The sequence below is a fragment of the Esox lucius genome, chromosome 10, assembly GCF_011004845.1.
Source record: "Esox lucius isolate fEsoLuc1 chromosome 10, fEsoLuc1.pri, whole genome shotgun sequence".
Taxonomy (NCBI): domain Eukaryota; kingdom Metazoa; phylum Chordata; class Actinopteri; order Esociformes; family Esocidae; genus Esox; species Esox lucius.
Genome location: NC_047578.1, coordinates 22335662 through 22360017, shown reverse-complemented (window position 1 = coordinate 22360017; position 24356 = coordinate 22335662). Strand labels below are relative to the sequence as shown.

Below are 24356 nucleotides of genomic sequence, written 5' to 3'. Positions count from 1 at the left end.
CATGAGCTAATATAATTAAAAAAGTTCTGTATGCATTTTGTGCACAAACTTGTTTAAATTGTCAGTGAGCATTTCTCCTTTGCCAAAATAATCAATCCACCTGACAGGTGTGACATATCAAGAAGCTGAAACAGTATGGTAAAGCTTGGGACAAAACCAGCAACTCTCAAATGTGCTGTATTGTCACACAACGCAGTGCCATAAACGACTCAGATTTTGGGGGACATGCAAATTGTCATACTCCAGGTATGTCCAACAAAGCTGTTGCAGGAGAATTCAATGTTCATTTCTCAACCATAAGCCTCACAACCTCAGACTGTGTAACCACGCCAGCCTAGGTGTTCCATATCAGGCCAACAGGATGGGTCTGAAACCAGCCACCCAGACAGGTGAAGAAACAGTATGTTTGCACAACTGAAAAATGTCTTAACCAGCTGTCAGAAACACAGGAACGTGTCCTTGTCATCCTCAACAGGTACTTGAGCTGACAGCAGTCAGCACCTTAACCAATATTGGTGTGCAAATACACACCTTTGAAGGCCACTAGTAACATGCTTTCAAGTATCTCGTAAATAAGGTTGCAAGGTCTGCATGAATAAATGTTTAAATACATTTAAAATCAATACAATTAGGCATTAGTACATTTGTGAATATTCTTAGTCAAAATGCAATTAGATAACCTATGAAAAGAATGACGCCCTATTATGTAAATAAAACTGGGCGGAGATACGCAGGCGCAATAGTTATGCATTTCTTTGAAATTCAGTGGAGTACGACGACATTCCCAGTCGCCATTTTAGAACAGAAGAAGCACTGCTGAAACAATAGCATTCGGTTAACGTGAGCGATCCACATACTTCAATTGTTCGATTACTTGTATATTTCATATTTTTACTTTATCCTGTGATCTTGCATCGCATAAATGTCTCGGGACAGATTTAGAGGAAATAACCGTGGAGGATTTCAACGGCGTGGAGGTCCTGGCGGTCCAATGCGCGGTGGAATGGGTAACCTGAACAATTTTAGGCAAAACCAACACCCCTTTCAAAGAGGGCCTCATCCCGGTAACTTTGGAAAACCACCTAATCAGGTACCTCAGATGACCCCTCAGAAGCCAGTTCAACAGCATCTTGCCCAGCCAGGCGCTCAACCGATTCGACCACCACCTACTCCTGGCCCTGCACTAACCATGAAGGGCCCGGTACAACAGCAGCAGGCCGCGGCGGCTGCAGCAGCTGCAGCATCGCCGCCGGCAGCGCAGCCGAAAATCCAGGCGCCGCCACCGAAAATCCAGGCGCCGCCACCGAAAATCCAGGCGCCGCCACCGAAAATCCAGTCTCCGCCACCAAAAATCCAGTCTCCGCCACCGAAAATTCCGACCCCACCACCGAAAATTCAGTCTCCACCACCGAAGCCTGTTCTTCCCAAACCGGAGATCTCGTCGCCCCCCCCAAACCAAATGAATAATAGGAACCAACAAAGACCAGGACCCAGCAACAATAACAATGGTAATGGTCATAAACCTGCCCAGTTTAACAAAAAACCCGAACCACAGAAGGAAATTCAGAATACTGAAAAGGCCGAAGTCGAAGACCAGCATCCCAAGGTGAGTAGCTAGTTTGCTAAACGGGTTTCGTTACTGTACGTTATTTACTGCCAACGTTCGGTAAATCGATATAGATAGTTATATATTTCGGAATTTCCTCTCTTGTTGGTAGCGTTCCATTCGAACTGTAACGTTTACGCCATGCCAACAATAGCGACTTTACCTGGCAACATTTGAAATACGTCGGCCATTTTAAGTAAAAAGCTATCAAGCTAGCCAATACTAGCTATGCAAGCTTTTGTTAATGGCTTGCTAACCCCACACTCGGCTCTTTCTCTAAGTGATTGTTACAGTTTGACTTTAATAATGAGATTTTTTTGTTTGCATTGAAAAGATGCTGATTAAAATAGGCGTTAAGCAGAAACCTACAAAACAGGCCCAACATCTACGTCTCAATTTCCCCCTATATGAACCAGATTGGGGGATGGTAAAGCCGTCGATTTCTGTTAGCTGTTTGATACTTACGGTGTTAGCACTAACTGCATATTTAATTACCATCATTTATTACGAACTAAGCTGTGACTGTTCATTCGTTTTTCATTAGACTATTTTCTGCGGTATGTTACTTTTAATTGATGGTTTATTTCAGTGGTACTTGCTGCATTTTTCATTGACAACGTAACTACAGTGAGTGATATTTGAACCTAAACTAGTTTTTACGTTTCCATAGGAGTTGAGGGCGACTTTGTCCTTGCTGCGGAGACCAGGCGAGAAGACATACACACAACGATGCCGCCTTTTCATTGGAAATCTGCCCAGCGATATCTCGGATGACGAATTCAAGAAACTGTTTGCAAAATATGGAGAACCCAGTGAGATTTTCATAAATAAAAACAAAGGTTTTGGCTTTATACGTCTGGTAAGTACTTTGTGGTAGGGCTTCTTATGGTTCTTTTCGTGTTAAGGTTGTGTTCTTGGTTTTGATGTTAAGACCAAATTTAATTTCCTATATTTTAGGAATCCCGTGCTTTGGCAGAGATTGCCAAAGCTGAACTGGATGATGTACCCATGAAAGGCAGACAGCTTCGGGTGCGTTTCGCGACACACTCTGCTGCGCTATCTGTGAAGAACCTGTCACCTTTTGTTTCCAATGAGCTACTGGATGAGGCCTTCTCCCAGTTTGGAGTGGTAGAGCGGGCTGTTGTCATTGTAGATGATCGTGGGCGCTCCACTGGCAAAGGCATTGTTGAATTTGCATCAAAGCCTGCTGCACGAAAGGCCCTGGATCGGTGCAACGATGGAGTCTTCTTGCTTACCTCGTACGGTTATATACATTTTACATTTAACTCTTAACTAGAATGTTAAATGCAAATGCTTTCTCATCATGGCTCAAATGCTTCTAACACTTATTGATATTATTTAGGTCTCCTCGTCCAATTGTTGTTGAGCCTCTTGAACAATATGATGATGAAGATGGTTTACCAGAGAAACTCGCTCAGAAGAACCCCAACTATCAGAAGTAAGCCTAATCCCCGTATAAAAAACAAAGTTGCTGTGGACAGTTTTGGCTACTTAGTGTTTCAGACTATCGATCCTGAATGTTCTACCTATTTGTTGCTACTTCTCATTTCATTCCATTTCAGAGCCCGCAGTGATGGGTAATCATTTTGAACAGCAAACTTGAAATATATTGTATAATTACCTGTCTACAATTTGCCTTTTTGATATGTTCATTTCTGTGTGAAATGGTAATCTTGATGTGGAGAAGCTGCCAAACCAAGTGTTTGAGCATGCCATTTTAACTGCTAGTGTGTACCAGATGGTACTGAAAACAGTCAGTGGCTTGGTCAGCAGATGTCACAGCTATTAAAAAGCCAATCTGGCTTTTGTCCTTTACTGTTTGAATTTCCTGTATTGAATCATTGGCTTTTGTATGTTAAGAGTACAAATTTGGTTTTTACTAATGTAATTTACATTTTCAGGGAACGGGAGGAGCCACCCAGGTTTGCTCGTCCTGGCACGTTTGAGTTTGAATACTCTCAGCGCTGGAAGTCACTGGACGACATGGAGAAGCAGCAGCGCCAGCAGGTGGAGAAGAACATCCGTGAAGCCCGTGAAAAACTGGAAGGGGAAATGGAAGATGCTTTCCATGAGCACCAGGCCAATATGCTCCGCCAAGGTAAGTCTAGTTGGAGTGACCACCACTCATGTGAATGGCAGAGTAGAAATTATTTCACACAATAGACATTTGACCCTGGTTATGATCAGTTTTGGGTCACCAGAATTTGGATTTGCACTCAACTGTGTATACATAGAATTTGTTAGTTCATTGTCATCAAAGGTATAAACAAATGTTTTAGAATCCCCGTTTCCAAAAATGTTGGGACACCCTGTAAAATGCAAATAAAAACAGAATGCGATGTGCAAATCATTCATCCCTATATTTAATTGAAAGTAGTACAAAGACAAGTCAAATGTTGAAATTGAGAAATGTTATGGTTTTTGAAAAACACATGCCTGTTTTGAATTTGCGTTTGTTGCTCCAAAACCTCTATATATTGTTTCAGTGAGTATTTTCCAGGATCAGTGGTCTGAAATCTACTTGCCTGTACTGTTTATTTGCCCAAACTGGATAAAAAAAAACATGTATGCAGATATATAGTATGTAAATATCATATCAAGATTTGCATGTGATAAGAGACACGAGAGCTGATAAGCCATTGCTGTTAACATAAATATGATTACTTTTTAATAACGTAAATTATTATTACACTTTTCATCAAGATGTTTTATTTTATTTGACCCAAGCATGAAAATAAATTTGAGTTAATATCTTTATGGTAACAGAAATATAGCGCAATACAGTACTTAGCACTAGTTGGTTCTCTGGCTTCTTGTGTCACTGCTAGCTAGCGTTTAGGCGTCTTTAACCCTAAGTGGTCAGTGGGGATTTTGGCCGGATTTCACTACTTGGACATTTTGGGTCCCAGATTCATTTCTGTGAAAGATAAGACCTATTATGATGTATCCTGGTAATCACAACCCCCATGGCTACAATAAAAATAGACTTCTGGGTCACCATTTTAAAAACTCATCTATTGGAAAGGCAAAAAATAAAAATGTCGGTTAACATTTCTGCCATTCAGCATAAGGTTTTATTTTTTTTGAAAGCATTATAAAGTTGTCAATGGTATTCCCTCATATTTTCATGCCTTTACTATCAAATTACACTGATGGGTTGAAAATAATAGAAGGTAAAAAATATAAGCACCCACAAAAAATGTGGTTCTTCTACCTAGAAATAAAACACAATAAAATGAGAATTTTTATATCCCTTATTTTGGGGTGTAATGACACTAGATCACTAGTTACATTTGGACTTAAACTCAGAAAAATGACCAACTTCTTCCCAACCCAAAGTATACACTGAACGCTTCAAGAAAGTGGCTACAAATATGCCATTGAAATCGGACGATTATAGCAATATCTATTTTTATAAATATTTATGCAAATGAGCACTGTCCTTGGATGTCAACCAGACTGGGTTAACATGACAATTACTGTCGACAAGCCATGTTCGTTTGGTTTCTCTAGCCGTATTCAACGGACTCTTCACAACATGATAGGCGGTCGCAATTAGTTTTTCAATGGATATGCACCACCTCATTTATTGCAGACAGATGTTCTTTGGTTCAGCAGTAGGGTTGTAAACGGCACGTTTGGCTGCAACACACGCAACATGCTGCATGGACAGGTTTTTGGTAGTTCATTCCGGGGAGAAGCGCCACCTTTTAATGCAAATGTTTCAATACAATGCTATGAATTTCAATGGGGAATTTTAGCACTGGCCTGTATGGAGTTCTGTGGTATAGTGCCTAAAGACACAGCTTCTCTTATGGGCGACCCCTGTTCAAAATCCAGTGCGGGCAACAACATTCATCACTTTCAATTGTGTGCCAGCTGAACTAGGCTTGCCTGGTTTATTTTTCTGGTTTATACATCTTAACAAATTTCAAGTGGGCTTGTTTAGAACACCATGAGTTTAAAGGTTACTTTAGTTACCCATTAAACCCATACTGGATGTGGAACATAATTTGACCAATAAAAAAAAACACACATTAGAAATTGGTATAATTGTTAGTTAAATCTTAAATTGCGGCAGGGTATACAGGTGTGCTGGTCAAAAAAATGTGAATAAAAAAGTTGATTTTATTTCAGTAATTCCATTCAAATAGTGAAACTTGTATGTTATATTCATTACACACAGACTGATATATTTCAAATGTTTATTTATTTTATTTGTGATGATTATAACTGACAACTAATGAAAATCCCATAGATTTCCACTGAACAGGTGAGTTTTCTGGCCAATTACAAACAGGGATACCATGGTCCTTAAACCAGGTACTGTTAGCTTTGGCACTGTGCTGGGTCTGTCAAAATTCCTCAATGACGTTCGAATATTCCCTCTTAAAAAAACACATAATATTCGAACATCTGGTTGCGCATGCGCATTTTGTCAATGACGCACATTACGTAAATAACAGGACAAATTAATACAAAGACATAAATAGACTACCTATACAAGTAGTTACGTTTAAACATATTTGACAATGTATTACCTACACAAACAGGTAAATCAAATGATGACCAAGGCCGCAGACCTCACGCTCGCTCGCTCAAGCACTTTCTCTCTCGCCCTCATGCTCTCTGTGCAATAACTGTTTAAAATGAACAACAATACACACATTTTGAATACTGATCAAGAGTTTTGTGCAAGCAATATAACGTTGCGACTCTTTTTAACATTAATTGAAGTTTCACAGTTGTAGAAGTAGACGAATATCTTTCAAACTAACTTTTGTTGAGCTGAAATGAAGACAGATTCCGCAACTGCATGGCCTATTTCTCGCTTAAAATGTTTTCAGAAACACGTTTCAGTGAACTATTTTGGTAAAATACGAGATCGTATTCTCAACGAGCCGCCATGCCACTGAAATTCTCGAGTAGCCAGACCCACATCACGCGTTCATCCAATCAGCTGCTGGTCAGGGGCGTGGAGCATCAACCATGGCTGTATGTCGCGACACCACGCTTCAGTTGTCGGACATATGGATCTGTACCGCCAAGCGCGCTAGCGCACCCACTCGCAAAGCAGACAGCCAGACAACCTCTGCTACCGCGAATGTTTTTTTCCACTTTTTTTTTTATATATATTCGAATTTAGAATATTCGTTGACAGCCCTACTGTGTGCAGGTGCCAAGTCCTGTTGGAAAATGAAATCTGCATCTCCATAAAGTTGGTCAGCAGCAGGAAGCATGAAGTGCTCTAAAACTTCCTGGTAGACTGCTGCATTGACCTTGGACCTCAAACACAATGGACCAACACCAGCAGATAACATGGCACCCCAAACCATCACTGACTGGAAACTTTACAATGGACTTCAAGCAATGTGGATTCTGTGCGCCTCCTCTCTTCCTCCAGACTCTGGGACATGGATTTCCAAAGGAAATGCAAAATGTACTTTAATCCGACAACTCCGCAGCAGTCCAGTCCTTTTTGTCTTTAGCCCAGGCGAGACGCTTCTGGCTCTGTCTTGTTCAGGAGTGGCTTGACACAAGGAATGCGACATCTGAAACCCATGTCTTCCATACGTCTGTGCGTGGTGGTTCTTGAAGCACTGACTCCAGCTACAGTCCACTCTTTGTGAATCTTTCTTTTTTTCACAATCCTCTCCAGGGTGCGATTTTCCCTATTGCTTGTACAATTTTTTTTTCTGCCACGTCTTTTCCTTCCTTTCGCCGCTCTATTAATGTGCTTGGACACAGAGCTCTGTGAACAGCCAGCCTCTTTAGCAATGACCTTTTGTGTCTTGCCCTCCTTGTGCAAGGTGTCAATGGTTTTCTTTCGGACAGCTGTCATCAGTCTTCCCCATGATTGTGTAGCCTACAGAACTAGACTGAAAGACCATTTAATGGCTGAATTAGCTGATTAGTGTGGCCCCAGGTATCTTCAATATTGAACCTTTTCACAATTCAAATTTTCTGAGATACTGTATTTGGGGTTTTCATTAGTTGTCCTTTATTATTATCCTAATTAAGAAATAAATATATCATTCTGTGTGGAATGAATGTATACATTATACAAGTTTCACCTTTTGAATGGAATTACTGATATCAACTTATTGATATTCTAATTTTGTGACCAGCACCTGTAAACAAGAAACCTGGCACGCCTAGTTCAGCCGGTCCTGCGCTGTCTTTCAGTAGTGAACCCCTCCCTTTCTTTACTTAAGACTAATCCTTTCTGTGCTTTTTAACACATCTTTCCTAATTTGTTGCTTATTAAAATAATTTGTTGTTTCTCTCGATTAAATTTTATCAACACAACTTTCCTGTTATTTATTTCTCCTGTCCCAGCTTTTTTAAAACCTGTTTTTGGCATCTCAGCTCACACAGTGGCAGAAATTCCAACACTCAGGAACTGATGCGCTTGACGTTTCAAAAAAGAGCTGAGGCAGAAATAAGCTAGTGACTACTCAGTTTGTGGATCAGGCAGCAAGACAATTTTTAAAAAAAAAAGGAAGATCAAAAGAAAGCAAATCCGCCAAAAGGCAGATACCGTTCAAAAACAGGAGTGAACATTGGTGCAGCTGGATGCAATTGGGTGGTCTGCAGCTGGATGCCATTGGCCTATCCACCAGGGTCGGCTGGCAAGAATTGTTTCACGCGATAGGCATGCCGGCATTCCACCCTGCCTCCAATAACATCTGCATTCAATGCAGGGCCCTCAACAAACATTAGCATGAGGACTGTGTAACGTTCCCTCCGGGGTTTGGCCTTTGGAGCCGACGTCCGGCTCGTGTACCCCTGATGAATATTTGACATTCGGCTATGCTCCTCGCCTGGGCTGAGGAACACAGTCACTTGGGCCCTTGAGCGTAAACGAGTAGCCTGGTCTGATTTGTTTCCATCAGTTACGGGCAGATGAAAGGGTCCTTGTGGCGAGAACCCCATGGATCATGTCAACATGGCATTTTACAGGCAGGTGGGGGCTCTGTAAAGCTATGGGGTTGGTTTAGCTGGCATTCAATGGGACCCCTAGTATGTCTACAAACCTCTCTGACCGGTGAATGCGGTGTGTTGGTTTTGACCAGTTCATGTCCTGTGTCCATGTCTAGACACACCAGATTATGGTTAGAGGAGCACATCTGAGTTTTGGGTCTTGCCATTCCCACCAGATCTGTTATCGCACACGTCTGGCATGCCATGCAACGCGCTGTGGAACACAGAAATCCTACACTTCGGAATACAGCAGAAATGTGGACTGCTCTGCCGGAAGTATGGTGTTCGTTACCTATTTCTGCAGTTCTCAACTCCAGTGGGAGGCCTACCAAGTATTAGACTGGTGTACCTGTTTTTCTGGCATGTCAGCGTATATAGTGCTCTCCATTAATATTGGCACCGTTGGTGTACAGAAACAAAAAAGGCTGTACAAAAATCCTATTGATCTTTCAAAATATTAATCAAAATTTTAACCTGAGGCGGTATGTAACATTCTGGCTGTACTCCCAGCATAGAAATGAACCAAAAAGAGTAATGATTTTCGGAAATGCTTCAAATCTTTTAATGACACTCCCCATTTAAACTTTCTTTTCGGGCCGTCTCTGTTTGCAGTGACTTGTAATCTCCTTTTATTCACTTTAGACACTCGCAGTATTATCTCCCCTAAACCACCCTGGACTAGGTAGTACTATTCCTCCATATAGAATCTCCAGGTCCTTCCCTTGTGGATCTCAGAATCTTCAGCTCATCCTACAGGTTTCTACAGGGTTTAGGTCAGGGAACAGATTGCCATGGCAAAACCTTGATTCTGTGGACTGTAATGGTTTTGATCACTGTCCTACTGGAAGACCTGTCTTACATGTGTTCTTACCTTTTAGATCTGCTGAGGAGGCAGGAGGAGCTTCGACGCATGGAGGAGATGCACAGTGCAGAGATGCAGAAGAGGAAAGAGATGCAATTAAGGTATTCAAACTCGTTTGAATAATAGTTTAATCCAAACTCCATTTATTAATTGGAATATGTTTACTGACTCATGGTAATGTGCATAACAGGCAGGAGGAAGAGCGTCGCATGCGTGAGGAGGAGATGCTCCGCCAGAGGGAAGTTGAAGAGCAAATGCGTCGCAAGCGTGAGGAGTCCTACAGAATGGGCAACTTCATGGATACGGTAAGGGAAAATAAAGCTAATCAGTTGATTTTTACTCCTTGAAATTAGCATTTGAGTTTATGAATGTTGTTCTTTTTTGTCAGAGGGATATGCGAATGGGTCAGGGTGGAGCCATGGGTGGTAAGTAGCAATTTTTGTATCTTTAAGGAATAATCAAATGTGGGTAGACTTAAGATACAAGTAACATTTTAGATTTATCAAAGATTAAATGATCGTTTCCATAGAATTTGCATTTCCATTGGCAAGTCTGGGACGTACCACACAGGATTGTGGTTGTTAATCAAGGGAAATCAAACCTTTTGCGTGCACACTACACAAATTTGTTCGAGTTCCAACCAAATTTCTTAACTATGCTCACGTCTGCAGAATCTAGATCGAAAATGTGGCACACTACCTTGTGTTTACACAATAAAATGGTATCTTGAGTCTTTGATATATCTTGGAAAATGCATCAATGTAAACCACTCCTTTTGTTTTTGCGAACCATCAGCTTTTCCCAGAAATGTCTTGAACTGAGTCATGTTTTAAGGCAGCTTGGAGTTTTAACCTTTTCCCTAAAAGGGCTGGTTCAACCGTGTCTGTTTTTAGTGTGTAACATGTGCTTCATTTGTCACTGCTAGACAATCCTTTTGGCTCACCCAACCAAAAGTTTCCCATGGGACATCAAGGCATGGGGGGACCTAATGCTGGGGGCGCCATGATGCCCAATGAAATGGTAAGGTATCCAAACTAGTACCACGTATAACAGTCAGTGGTGGGTTTGTCCACTGGTTTTGGTACTTGGCTATGTTTACACTACTCAGCCACCCCCATTGGTGTTTTGACCAGGCACATTTCTTTGCATCTGATCAATGTCAGAGTGTCTGGTTAACATATCAGAATTTTCCTGCCTGTGTAAACACGGCCAGTGCGTCATTAGTGAAGTGGTTGGTTTTGCCCCAGTTGGCACAGTTCGGAAGTGTATGGCAGGAAGAAATGCAGGTTGTGTGCTGCAAATTTCTTCTGAGGTGTCTGCCAAGTCGAGGTAGAATTGTCTTCTATCGTTTTCAGCAGCTGCATTTCTCCTCAGTTCTTCAACTGTCACAGGCTGTAATTTCAACTTAAAAGATCCAACCTGTACTAAACCCAGTGAATTGCTTTTCATTGCTTTCGCAAAGCTCATTTGCCTAATGGACCGCTGTTGCAAGCCCTGTCTTGTCTGAGCTTGACAGGCACATTTTCTTGGCAAGAGGAAACACTTCAGCCGGCGGCAGCATTTGTTTTGTTTCATTGGCAGTTCGTGGAAATTTAGTCGTAGCAGTTTCCTACACTGTCATTACACTTCATGCTATAACATGAAAGGGTACGAATGTGATCTCCGTGGAACAAAGTTGTGAACGTTGTCCGTGACATAAATTAGCTACCTAGTTGTTGTAACTTTCCCCAGCCCCCCTGTGTCCAAGCAATTCAAATGAAGGGTTTTAGTGCAGGTTGACTTTTTGAAACAAACTTGTCATTTGACAAAACTTGCAACAAATAAGGATGCTCCTTTGCTCAATTTGCGCAACACAATTAGAAGAACTGAGTGTGACATGCTTTGCCTTTGGATGCTACAGGCGAGGGCCCATGATGTGATGTAGGCTTCAGCCTGTATCAGCTGTCAATGTAATTTCTGAATATCCTATACAATTAATGAATAAGCCTGTGATTTGCGTCAACAGTTTTTGTGCTGTCAACTCTATCAATTTTCTTTGACTTTAGGGTGATGAATACACTAGTCTGCTGCTAATGTATTGTATCGCTGGAAATGAATTCCAGGTGGTATAGTTGTTAGGATTGTACATTTAGATTTCCCGTGTTCTGTGCACGCAATGCACAGTCCATACTTTCATAGTGGTCCTTTATTTTGAGGTTATTCTTTTTGTTAAAATATTAGTTATTGGATAGGTGGACCACTGCAAACATCTCACTACACACTTGGAATTGCCTAAAACACAACTGCAAGTTAACACTAGTAAAGTTGAAATTTGGCTACAATGAAGTAGGCAAATTCCTATCAAATACAAAAAAATATTGAATTAAGTGCATTTAGTCACTTTACACTTATTTTAATAATGATAAACATTTTGGGCATTTGTTTTCTATGCCTTTACATATCTTTATCCAAACTGAAACACTGAGATGGTGTCATCAGTCGAGCAAATTAAGACTGCATCACTTGTAGTGCATTCTTTGTGTCAGGATGACTTGGCCTGCAGTGCTGTAAGTAGAAAAGCAAACTTAACCATGGTAACTTATGTTGCCCACAAAGCACAATTTTACCGCTCACTAGAGCAGGTTGGCTATGTATGTATGCATACTCAAATGTGTCCTTTTCAGCCAGGGCAATCTAAATTTGCCACAACATTTGACAGGGTTGACTTAACTGCTTGGTCCCCTACACACCCACCCTTGGCCTGTATATTTCCTAACAGCTGAATTATTGTAGGTGGTGTGGTTGGAAAGAGCCCTGCAGACTTCAAGTTACCTCAACTTTGTTTTGGTCTGTAACATGTGGACTTGTAGATTACATGAGATGTATAACAAATGTATTCCCGTTCTGTTCATCAAAGATGTGCATGGCAGGTGTTGGCAAATTGAAAATTATCCCTATTTTAACCTGCATTTTTACAGTGCCAACCATTCACTACAGAATTTAGTAGTTTTATCAAAATCAAAGTTTATCAAAGTTCCTGCTTGTGTAAGACAAGAATAACCAAGTTGATGCGAGACAATATACTGAAGCGTTAGTGATTTTGGAACGATAGACCTGGTAGACACCCTTTATTATTTGAAAGGTGTGGAACTGAAGCATGTTGAATTTTATTACCTGGTCAGTCTGGACTAGTCATGACTTTTGGCATCAACCTCACCTTCCTTCAACCCATAGCAAATTGACAGGTTTCCTCGAAGCTTTCCACCTGATGCCAGTAGAGATAAAGCCCAGCCTTTGGCATGAAATGCACACAACGGTAGGACCTAACTAACGAAAACATTACCCTTTTTTCCTTCTCCGTATGTAACCTGTGGCACCTGTGGATCTGCGTATTGGAACTATTTCAACGAACGTTTCCCTTGGACATGTCTCCTGCTGTTTTATTTGATCAAATGGCTCTCAAACAAAAACCCCTCTCTACCCCTCTCCTCATTTCCCCTGCATATGGACTTGAACTGCGTGCCATCGCACTGCCCACTTGTTGTGGCCATTAAACCCCATAGCCACGCAATGAGCGAAACTTCCCTCAGGGAGGCCCTAGGGGAATGGGTCCTAACAACCCAGGGTTTGGCAGGGTCCGTGAGGAGTTTGATGGGCCTGCCAAGAAGCCCCGCTTTTAAGTCTGTTCAGTGTCACTCATAGCAATTTTTGTGTAGATTCTCTGAACTTCTTGACAGTCTTGAGTCATTGTTGTATTTAAGTTGAAATAATTTTTGCATTTTACCCTGAAGACTCATTCATTTTATGGCAGGTTAGGTTTTGCTTTTCTTTTTTTTGTATTTGGAGTAGTGTGAAGTTGATAAATTGGTCACCCTCAGTGAACATATAGCTCTATTCAACCAATGTATAACTTCCTTTCCAGTTGTATCATGCTCTGTGACTCGTGTCGTAAATGGTGGTAATTGTAACGTTTTCTCACCTTCCTATGGCTGTGTTTTGTGCCATTTAAAATTTGAAGTAGAAACATGTAACTTTACAATAAAGACTTCAATTGGTTCTATCTAAACCCTCTTACATTTTATTTTAGCCCAATTAGATTTTATCACCTAAATAAGCCCAGCAAGCATTTTACAAGCCTTATTTTAGTAGTTAAAGTTGGTTGCTCAAAACCTGCATATAAATTGCCACAATGTAGATTTATTTACTGAGGGTGAACTGCAAATTTATAATTGAACTGATCAGCGTATTCTGATCTGACTTAAATGGGACCGCATAAGCAGGTGTCTATTCAGAATTTTAGGTCTATTTAGAATAGACATTTTTCTACAGGACTGAGTCTAAAGATTATGCTACTTCAGATGGGAGGTAGGTGTGTGGTTGACTTTGTACCACCAAGAAAGTGCAGTGATTTGGATTAATTCCCCATAACATGTAGAAAGGTTCTCGACAGTAATCCAGCCCATACAGTACCTCAGCTGTTGCCTAGAGCTGGTCCCATAACCGTTTATTGCAACATTTATTTAAAAAAAAACAGATTGTTTTTTGGTACACTTAAAGTACCGTATATAAACAACGTAATCATGCACTGCATTTTATACACTAAATCAGTTTTCTAATTTCACTGGATGGGGAAATATGCATACTTTAGGATTCACATGGTTTTCAAATTGAATGGAAAACTATATGGTTTGTTTTAAATATTAGGGTAATTTAAGTTCATTAGGCCTAGTAGATATTGTAGTTTTGGGCCTAATTTTGGGAGTTGTCAGTGTTCGTGTTAAACGTTACTAATTCTAGTGATGTTTGTTTATACACTAATATTTTGGAATGCCCGTGGAAAGGGAAATTTCAATGCACACTGGTGCAGTTGAGCCTCTTGCATTAAAGGGGTACATCACCTTTTTTTCACATGGCCTTATTTCCTGTGCTGATCTTTTAATCGTTCTAATTTTCTCTGTAAAGGTTTGGAATGCAACAACACAGTGAAAATAAGGCTTCATGTAAAAAGGGTTGAGTGGTTCTCTTAATTTCAAACATGCCAATTTGGCTAATTCAAGTGATAAGGTCTCTGACGTGCTGTTTTGTGTTGACAAGGACTCCAGCCAGCTACATAACATTGAATGGAGGTTGAAGGTCTTTGACCAGTTAATGTCGCAAAGCATTACATCATACATCATCTCATGACATTACATAATGTGTTCTGTTTCATTCCAGTGTATGAATTTATGTAATGTATCATACTACAATGTTTTGGGAAAATATCAAGAATGTGACCCTGAAGAATTCCAGTTCTGGGAAACCGTAGCCTGTGTATTAACCCTTCAAGCGGATATTGAATATGTAGCTAACACCTTCAGCCTACTTCAACACCTTTTGCTATTTTTAATTGGCATTTTTAGATTTAGAGGCTGATTAACAGTGTTGTGAACTGATTAATTTCACTAGTGAATACCACTAGCAATTTTCAGTTTCACACGAGCAGAGTTGGTAATGTCAGAAACAATCATTGGAACACCACTTTTAGAGATGGGTGTTTCTAACCATTATCTTTCCAAAATGAAGATGAGTGATATATCAGCCCCTTGCAATGCATTTAGGCTGTTAGAACAAATCTATTACAGTATTAAAGTTAGGACTTGAGAACATGGCAGTCAGAAGACGGTTAGTCTATTTTTCACCAAGTACGTTATAAGGAACAGAACTTCTTTGCTATTGGAATGTTTTTTTATTCCAGATTTTCGGTTCCTAACTTCGCAATATTTTTATTAATCTGGAAATTGCACCATTCCCTATGTACTTGGAACTCAATTCAATTTCATCTGAATTTCAACCGTTATAGCACAATGATTGGTCATGATTGTGCTGTATGTTGCTCAAATTACTAAAAGAGTTGGCTATACATTGAGTACCTTGATTGGATACAATGACAAAGTTATGTAAACCATAAAACTTTCAATGTTATTCCTGTGTGTTTGTTTTCTGTACGTTCCTCCTTTGACAGGTTTGGTCTCTTAAGGTGGCAAAGACATTTATAAACCACGGCATAGGCCTTAATGAGTGGACCTTGATACAGTTCATTCCTTTGACCTGTCCTAAACAGGACAAGCCAATTAAGACTAATGTCTTTGTGAAGATTTGCCAGTTACATTCAATTGCCTTTTTCGTAATGTTACAGGATGTCTGTGTAATGGCTACATTAACAGAACTTTAAGTGGTGTCCCACTGTCAGTGATTGGGTGAAATCCTATCTCATCGTAACATGCTGTTATTGCAAGTCTAACTCATTTGTATGACTGGCTAAATCCAGTTGGACATAATGGCTGATAACCAGGGGTGGGTAGAGTACTGAAAATCTGTCCTAAAGTAAAAGTACTGTTACTCATCCTAAAATGTGCTCAAAAATACTACTCCAGGAATAGTATGAGTACTATTGGTCAAAAAAAGTACTTGAGTACTAGTTACATATTTTGATCAAGTCATTATAACGCCATATTAACAAGGAAAAATGATTTAAAGAAAAAATGCAAACTGCATTTTTAGTGTTTGAGTTAGCATGTGTTTTCCAGAGTCCATAGCATTGCAGAATAGAAAGTTAATTGCAAAATAAATAATACTGTTTGTATTGTGTTGCAAATTAAGGCCATCATACATGTTACTGGTAAAAATATATATTCATCTTGTGTAGTAATGCTCTGTCTTGTCAATCAAATATTTGTTAGTAAGTTAGGTCTTGGGTGGAATTACTGACTGCATTGCAACTAAGCCACCTGGTTAGCAGCAATTGCTATCAACTAAAATCAAGCTAGCTAGATTGGATGCTAACTAAAGTGCATTACTAAATAAAGTTCAAGTCAAGCCCAATGAACCAATACAAATGTATACTAACAAGTTGTATTGTTATTATATATTGTAGGTTAGCCAGAATATTACATTATCAATAGGATATATTCCACTTCGTTATATTGTACGTGTTTGTTCAATGACAAAGTTGAATAAAAAAGGGCTATAATAGGGTTTAGCTGGCTAAACAGCACGCGCTTACCTCTGTGCTTGTGGAGCTATGATGAGTTTTTGAAAGCATAGATGGTTCCGTCTTTGGGAATAGACTTTCATGATGACTATTTGCCTATTTCAAATTTAAATCGAAACATTTCGTGCAACTGTGGCCATGAATTGGAATTTCCCCTCGTCAACGTCCTCCAATTGACAACTTTCCCTGTCGGTGTCTGTCATTTAATTAGCTACGTCTGTGCTCGCACTTCGATGCAAATTTTAAGGAGCGGGAGGCAACACCCAAACTCAAATCGCAAAACAAAAAAACAATATTTCACGAATGACTAAAGTCAAAATTGTTACGAAAGTAGATCAAAAGTAACTGAGTAAAGAGTACAATTTATTAAAAAAAAACAACTTGAGTAAGGCTAAAAAGTACAGCCACCAGAAAGTAACTAGAAAGGTACTTGTTCATCTGAAACAGTACTCTTTTACTCATTTGCGTTACTTGTAACGCATTTCTACCCATCCCTGCTGAAAACCAAGATTACCAATAAGATCTTGGTGTCTTGGTATGTTTTAGAGCTATGCTTGTTTTAGTCATATCTTCCTGGAATACTTAGTGTCAATTTGCCTTTCAAATGTAGAGTTATGGGCAACCTGTTGTGATGAAGGCCTTTATCTAAGTAATTTTTATAAGGTTTATAAAGTTTTATAAAATGTCTCAGATTCTATGATAAAGGAAGGATTCACTGCTGCTATGTTACTTCCTAACTATGGTGCATGAACTGAGCAGGCCAATGTCGAGTATTCCAGTCCCCCTTCCTTGCCAATAATGACCCATCCTTAAAGCTTTGTTAAAGATGCACTCTGCTGCTTTTGTATAATTTCAGCCATTCATTTGAAGTGGTGCTCATAAGCTAAGTTATATTTGTAAGTTATAGTTCGTTACTAAGGTTTTAAAGTATGATAGAATCTCAAGACAAATAATATCAAAACCTTAATTTTTCCAATTTTTCATGCAATATAACATTAATTCATTAATACTGAGGAAAGTCCTCTGAATTTTAGCTAGTTTTAGCATGGCTTATTACTATAGAGTTTTGGTAGCTAACGATAACATTGCAACCTGGCAAAATGTGACATAGGTGCAATCCTTGAAAAGGGTTATCAAGTTGTAGTGTCAAACAAAGTGAGCTGATGTTTGGGTGTCGATTTAGATGTCATTTTAATTAGTTTAAACCCTGTACTTCATGGTAATGTACTATATTCCTTCAATAATCACCTTTCTTACGTTTTCTGGCATTTTTAGCTTGCAATCCCCTGGCCATGGAAAATCGTTAGCTAATGTTTTCTGTTCTAGTGAGCAGTTCACTTGGTTCTTTAATGTAAGTATGATATATGATTCCTTAAATGTTGAAAACTTTAAGGTTCTTAGACACTTTGCGTGTAGTTCATTTTTAAAATTCAGATTTCCTTAACACAGATTGGTAGATGGTTGTGGTTATGGTCCTCAACATAAAGGTTAACATAGTAGGGGGTACTATGCTCCATCAGTTGTATATGTATTAAAATGTATTATGATCAAATCTACAGTCCTTTACAAGAGGGTCCACTTAAAAACATGATTATGACCATGTGAAGGGCATTGATAACTCTTAGACAATCAACCTGAAATTGGCTTTTGTTAGCTGTGGGAGTTTAAACCCCTGTGCCTTTTTTTGTTTGAAATAAATCTAATATTGCCCCAATGTGCTTAACATCCCAGAGTGCATCTTTAACAACTTTCCAGAGGTTTGTATTTGAGCCTCTTGGTTTCGTACTGTTTGCAGATAGAATAACCGATGAGACGAGAAATGAATGGTCCAGATGCAAGTCGTTTTTGCTCATTACGCACCTTTTAGTAGCAATGTAGACCACCCTTTAGTTAGTATCTCATTGCTGTCCTGACTCCACATAGACCATAAGTATTTCAAAATAGCTTTGCCTCAATGACATGTACATCCTCTGGAAGTCTACAGTAGAAAATCCACATATTCCTCGTCACCCTTCAGCAGACTCAGGAGACCTGCATACCTATGAGGAGCGAGAGGCTTGTCTTTGTAATGTGTCTTGAGTGCATGGTGGTGCAGTAGCTGTACAATAAAGTCCATCAGCCAGCCCGCCCCATTCCACAGTAGAGGCTCCAGCAGTTGGTTGCGTTGAGGATGAGTAGTTCTGCAGAAGTCAGTGGACAATAGAACCTGGACTTGTGTGCAGCGAGAGGTATGCTTGCAAAGACGCAGAAAAGGTAAGTGTTCCCGTTTATGATTTCTTTGAATGTCAAAACTGTTAACCGCTCTGCCTTCCTCTCACCTGATATGGCGCACAGGGGTCCTGGCATCACACTTCTGAAAAATGGAATCACAGTGCAGAACTTGTTCCTCCCTCTGTATGTGAACGTGTGGCAATGTGTGCGTGTTAGCCTGTGCAGTATCTGGCATTTTCCGTTTTGACTGAAGCGGATCTCTGTATGGAACGATGTATACGGACGGCTGTGTCACTGGCTCAACAGTAAGTAGTGTATGATGGCGTATCTCCAACTATACTTCAGTTCAGTCAAAGCAACTGCTTTTGCAAATGCTTATCTTCAAACTGTAACAATCAGAAACCAAGTGCAAAGACCTCGTAGATGTGCTTGGGGCTAATGTTTTTGGTGGATTTTGACGAGATTGTGGCACTGTAGGGGACCAGTTTGTAGTTAGAATAAATTCCATTTGGATGTTGGGTGGGGGTGGGGGGGCTGCTTAGTGGTGATCATGAGTTACATCAAGTAATGCGTGCAATTTGTCTGGTGTGTATATATACAAATATTAAAGTAGCATTCACTTTGTCTATACAGCAAGCCATGATGCATAATCATAAATCATGTAGATCTAGCCCTAAATGCCACAGGTAATGTGTATTGTGCAGCAGAATATGGCTTTGATCCAAACCGTATTTACCACAATGTGTCCCTGGTTTTTTATTTTTTTTATAGGGCAGTGTGAATCCTGATAACTTGATGTGCCCTTGAACATACCATGGACTGTTTTGACAGTTGGGGGTATTTGTCCAGTCTTCATTACCTCATTGGCAGCACTTCAGACCCTATGAAGTTACTGGCAGTGTATTTTGTAAGATATTCAGACTGCTTTCCCAGTGCACCAGCACTGCAGCAGTGAGTTTTATTAGTGATTGTTTTTGGCATGGCATTATTTATGCTTCTACTATACTAGCACCATTTGCCTTGTTACGATGAATACATGGCGGCTGGGTGTTTTTTTTTTTTTTTGTTGATGCACGTTTCCTGAATTTATGTGATTAAGATATAGGTAGTGGTTCCATTTTAACAAAGGACTTAAAAGTTCTATATTTTAAGGATCCTCCTCTAAATCCTTGCCTGATACAGATATTTGCTGTAGATTTATTTTATTTCAACAGATGCTAATTCCATATCTTGCAATCTATTTTAATTAAACTCTGACTGGAGAATGTTTAAACTAAATGATTCACATTCTGTAATTGTATATTTTAAAATGCCTGCATCAGACTGTAGTAAGATTTTAGACTCCAACCAATGAAAACAGAATTATGATACAATGGGACACTAGCAACAAAAATTGACTATAGCCTATTGAATGCATATTTAGATGAAAGAACAATCTGTCTGATTTAATTGTCGGAATTTAAAGCAATGGATACATACTTTTTTTTTTTAAACCATGCATTCTCATGTCCATGATTGCAAACTTTAGATGTTCAACTTATCGTGTCTCTATAGGCTATTTAATGTAATGTTATTACACTGAAGGCCTGACGCTGTATTTTATGGTTAATAGCATTGTTAATATTCCCAGCTCAAACATAGTTTCCTGAGGATGATCCTTATGTTGATTTTAGAAACTCCTTTGCTCCTCTGTAATTTAGGAAGATTATTAAAAAATTTTTACTGACTTCTAGACAAGGTTATGTGCAGTAGTGATGGGAATAACAGGATATTGAATTCTGATGAAGAAAGGGTGGTTATACTTGGCAATGTTTTAGTCAAGACTGGAAATGGCAACTTGTCAAATGAAACTTGTGAATTTCCAAGTTCAACTGCAAAATGTTCTTGTGTTAATCCATTGAAATGGACTAGACGGGGACTGGGTTGGGTTTGATCTGATGCATTCACTACCTAGCCATGATTAAAAAGCAAGTAGGCACTTGTCTCCAGTGTGGCATCTATCATGCAGCAATAGTGCTGTTTCTGTGATTCCAAAAGATCTGTGGCACTGTCCAAAAAAAATGGCAGCCCGTTTGTCCTCCCTTGTGCTGTTTGTCCTCTCAAGCCAGTGACCAGCCAGCCATTTGTAAAGTGTTATGTACAGTTCATGAGGACTGTGCCAACCATCTTTGTGTAGCAGCTTGTATGTAAACCGTGTCTCATGCGGCAAACGTGAGTGTTTTTCATTTTGGACTAAGCGTCTTGTGTAGAGCGCTACCATGAGTCGTGGAATCAGCCCCAAGGCTGTCGACTGTCTGCACTGTGATCCATTTCCCCTCGGAAGTCTCCTTTGAGTCGCCAGTCTTGTCCATATCATCTTCAGAGTGTGATGCCAGAACTACCCTTCAGGGCCTCGGGCCAATCCTGGAAGGGCACTACCCTTCCCAAACTCGTTCTGCAAGACTGCTGTCACAAATGCCCCTCATGATGTGTAAGGTGACCGCGTCATAGATGCAAATCCTGGGGGGGGGGGGTTCTGCAATAATATGCCAGTGTTGACCAAGTCAAGCTTACCTTGCTTTAAGTTCTCAGTCCTCACATTCCCATAAGTGTCATGGCTGTTATGTATTTGCCTGTTTTCCTCAGGAAATTGAAACATGACTTGAATGATGTAGTGTACATACTGTCTATATGCAGCCTTATTGGGGCTGACTCAATGTGTTAAATCTATCAAATTAATTGGATCATGCATTATTTTAGTGTGTCGGTTATTTACGTACAGTGCAGTATATTGTAATAAACAAATAGCCGTTGACTTTTAGACCGAAAATAGTTGTGTAGTTTAGCCTTCATCCAGTAATTAGTGTCTTGATCACTTTCCTCTGTTCCTAGCTGCAAGCTCATTTGCTCATTTGTCACTGCAGGGACTTGGATTGATTGAAGGAGGCTGAGGAGCTTCCCTGGTCTAACATGGTAAGCGATCTGCATAGAGGCTAGGTTAAACATTTGTCGTTGCAATGGGGAAATGCTTAGGAAATTCATGTTATGGTAAACATGTTATTTTAACTAGAACTAATTGTAACTATCATTCTTGCAGTTTAACAGAAGAGGCAGTCTGTACACACCTAAGCAAAGAGCCCCCCCATCCTAAAGCATGGATAGGGTCTATCCTAAAGCAAGGATGAAGATCTGCAGGTAAGTTTAACTAACCTGAAACATGATGGTATGATGTGTTTGCTTATCAACTGCAATATTTTAGTGACTTGTTTTGTTTCTTACTAACTTTCCTAAACAGAGCTGGACAGGAGGGATCTCTGATGCTGAACCAGTATCTAACCTGCAGAAGCACTGGACTTCAATGGGCAGATTTGACATTTTTTTATAATAAATGTTTAAACTAAGATGTTTCCATTTTATTTAAGTGCATATTGACTTATCTAATGGGGTATTTTGGCTTAATAGCAGTTTCATTGATGGTAGTGTTTCCATTTAATCTTTACTAGCAAAGTGTTACATTTGAAAATGTAATGTTGCCCCCTAAGCTTGTTAAAATCTTCAAATAGCTGAGTGGATGAGTTAAAGTAATGTAAAATAAATTACAGCCTTTATAAATTCTATGTAATCCTGTTTAAAAGTTGATTAAGCAGACTAAACATTGTAAGGTGTAAACCAACAGTACAAAGTATGATAGCGTAGTTTAAGATCTAACAGTAAAACAATGTCTTGAAAATCACCCGTCTTGGATGCGTAAGATTATGGCCTGTGTTTGCTGTGCTGGATCGCTGTTGTCCTGGTAGTTGGCTGTCAGTGTTGGAGTTGGTCCAGACACCCGTCTGCAAGCTGAGACGGAAGGGAATCAAAGGCATGGAGGATATGGGTCTGTTTTGTCTGACCTGCATTGCACTGTGGCTGACTGGTGCCGGTCTCCTGTAAGGTTATATGGTTAGTTTGTCAGAAATGCTGCCCCTACATGTTCTCAGTGCCCTTTGCTCCAGGACTGATTTCAATGTTATCCTTAATGCCAAATTATTTTTGGGATGATATAGACACATTATTTTAATGTTTATTCTTTATCATGAACTAAGAACAAAGCGTGGAAATTACTAACGTTCACATTAGAACACATTTAAGAGCCTTTGTTTAGCCTTTCCATTTACTTGAGTTATTCCACATTTCTGTTATTTGACATCTATCAAAAATCAACCTAAGAAAATGTCACCCCATTCCAGCAATTTATTTCCAGCCTGTTTAAAGTGTTGCTCATGTGCTATTGCTCTACTGAAATCATACTAACCCATAAAGTAGCCATTAAGTGTGGAAAGTAAGTTGTCTTAAAGCCTGAAATTCAAGTAGGCTTATGTTTTGTGGCGATGTTTACAGGTATACTTTAAAAACCACAGTTTTGGAATGGTATGCTAAACTTAAATTGCAACCTGTTATGGCTGAATGAACAATAGCATGAAAAGAACAGGGTCTGGTAGAAGAGTAAATCAACCCTATTGTTTTCAAGAGGTCCAAAAACCACTTGCCCCTGCCTGTGATCAACCTGTTCCCGGATACCGGCAGTGTAAGCTGAACCTAGACAGCCAGAGAGGGAGGGGGTATACAGTAGGGGGTGTCCACCTGGCTGGTCTTACCAATGTATCTTTAATGGGCATGCATGATTAATCAGCCTCAGCTGGCTACATGCGCCCCCAGGAGTGCCTAGTACACGCACTGAGACAGTGCTTTATAGTCTGCTGTTTCTACGGTAGGCATGAGCACCACAGGAGCCCCTGCTAGCTTTAGCCTAGACACCAGCGTGCTATGGCACCAAAGAGCTATGCACAGGAGCAGATCTCTTGTCCGAACCTACCTCCAGTCTACCTCTGTGCCCCCTTGCCCACATGCTAATGAGACCCGGCTCAGGGATGTTGTCCGGCTGCCTTCACTGGCTGCTGTCAATGCCAAGCACAGGCAGACCACCACAACTCCACTCAGGTAAGCCGATCCCAATAGTCGTAGGATATCCATGTGACCAATATTGGATTTGCAGGACTTGGGAACACTCATGTTTGTTGCGGTGTTCAATTCTTAGGTACAGTGTTATAAAGAAATGCATTGCATGAGTGTTTATTTTCTATCTCAATGGTTGTCTTTGTATCTGTGTTTATTGATATGGCTTCTTAACATTTTGATGTGATATGTGTGACCTAAGGGTCAGCTCTGTATATTGCTTCTAACAGTTTTATAATTGTTTTTCTATAATATTTTTCAATCACTTGTTCAAAAAACCTGTTAGCTAACCCATTAGTTTTGTTAAATACTATTACTGTGCTACTTAATCTGTTTTACAACGATCAGAGGTTATTTGCTCAACAACATTTGCTTTGGCAACAAGTCTTTCAGAAATGTCAGGTGTAAGGATATCTTAACTGTATGTGTAATTGTAATGTGGGTCAAGTACATTGGTTACACTCCATTCATTTTGGCCCTAGCTTGTGTTACACTCCATTCAAATTTGCTCTAGCTTTTGCATGGTGTGAGTAAGTTCATTCCCCAAATTTAACTGGGAACACATTCTTATTTTCAACAACCTGGGAGAAATAAAGGTTAACTGCCTTGCTATAGGACAGAATGAAAATGTTCTAACATCTGGGCCACCCTCCCACCTATTATTGTCCCTTTAAAGGTTGGACTCAGGA

General features: G+C 39.9%; 1 protein-coding gene across 2 annotated transcripts; it reads left to right on the top strand.

Moving 5' to 3' along the window:
• The first annotated feature begins 773 nt into the window (after positions 1 to 773).
• Positions 774 to 22405, top strand: sfpq (splicing factor proline/glutamine-rich). Of its 2 annotated transcripts, none has more exons than XM_010865870.5 (12): positions 774 to 1606; positions 2277 to 2465; positions 2564 to 2865; positions 2970 to 3065; positions 3529 to 3725; positions 9490 to 9574; positions 9664 to 9778; positions 9862 to 9898; positions 10399 to 10493; positions 21597 to 21645; positions 21770 to 21867; positions 21968 to 22405. In XM_010865870.5, exons 1-10 carry the CDS (start codon positions 923 to 925, stop codon positions 21621 to 21623), a joined length of 1827 nt encoding a protein of 608 aa, XP_010864172.3. In that variant the 5' UTR covers positions 774 to 922; the 3' UTR covers positions 21624 to 21645; positions 21770 to 21867; positions 21968 to 22405. The 2 variants fall into 2 exon arrangements, with proteins under 2 accessions (XP_010864172.3, XP_019905811.2); XM_020050252.3 differs by having other exon boundaries at positions 13016 to 21645; positions 21968 to 22073.
• The last annotated feature ends 1951 nt before the right edge of the window (positions 22406 to 24356 follow it).

Coding starts and splice junctions, on each gene's coding strand:
- sfpq (XM_020050252.3), top strand. CDS start 923: ATGTCTCGGGACAGATTTAGAGGAAATAACCGTGGAGGATTTCAACGG. Junction 2,466..2,563: donor GTTTTGGCTTTATACGTCTG/GTAAGTACTTTG, acceptor CCTATATTTTAG/GAATCCCGTGCTTTGGCAGA. Junction 3,066..3,528: donor AAGAACCCCAACTATCAGAA/GTAAGCCTAATC, acceptor TTACATTTTCAG/GGAACGGGAGGAGCCACCCA.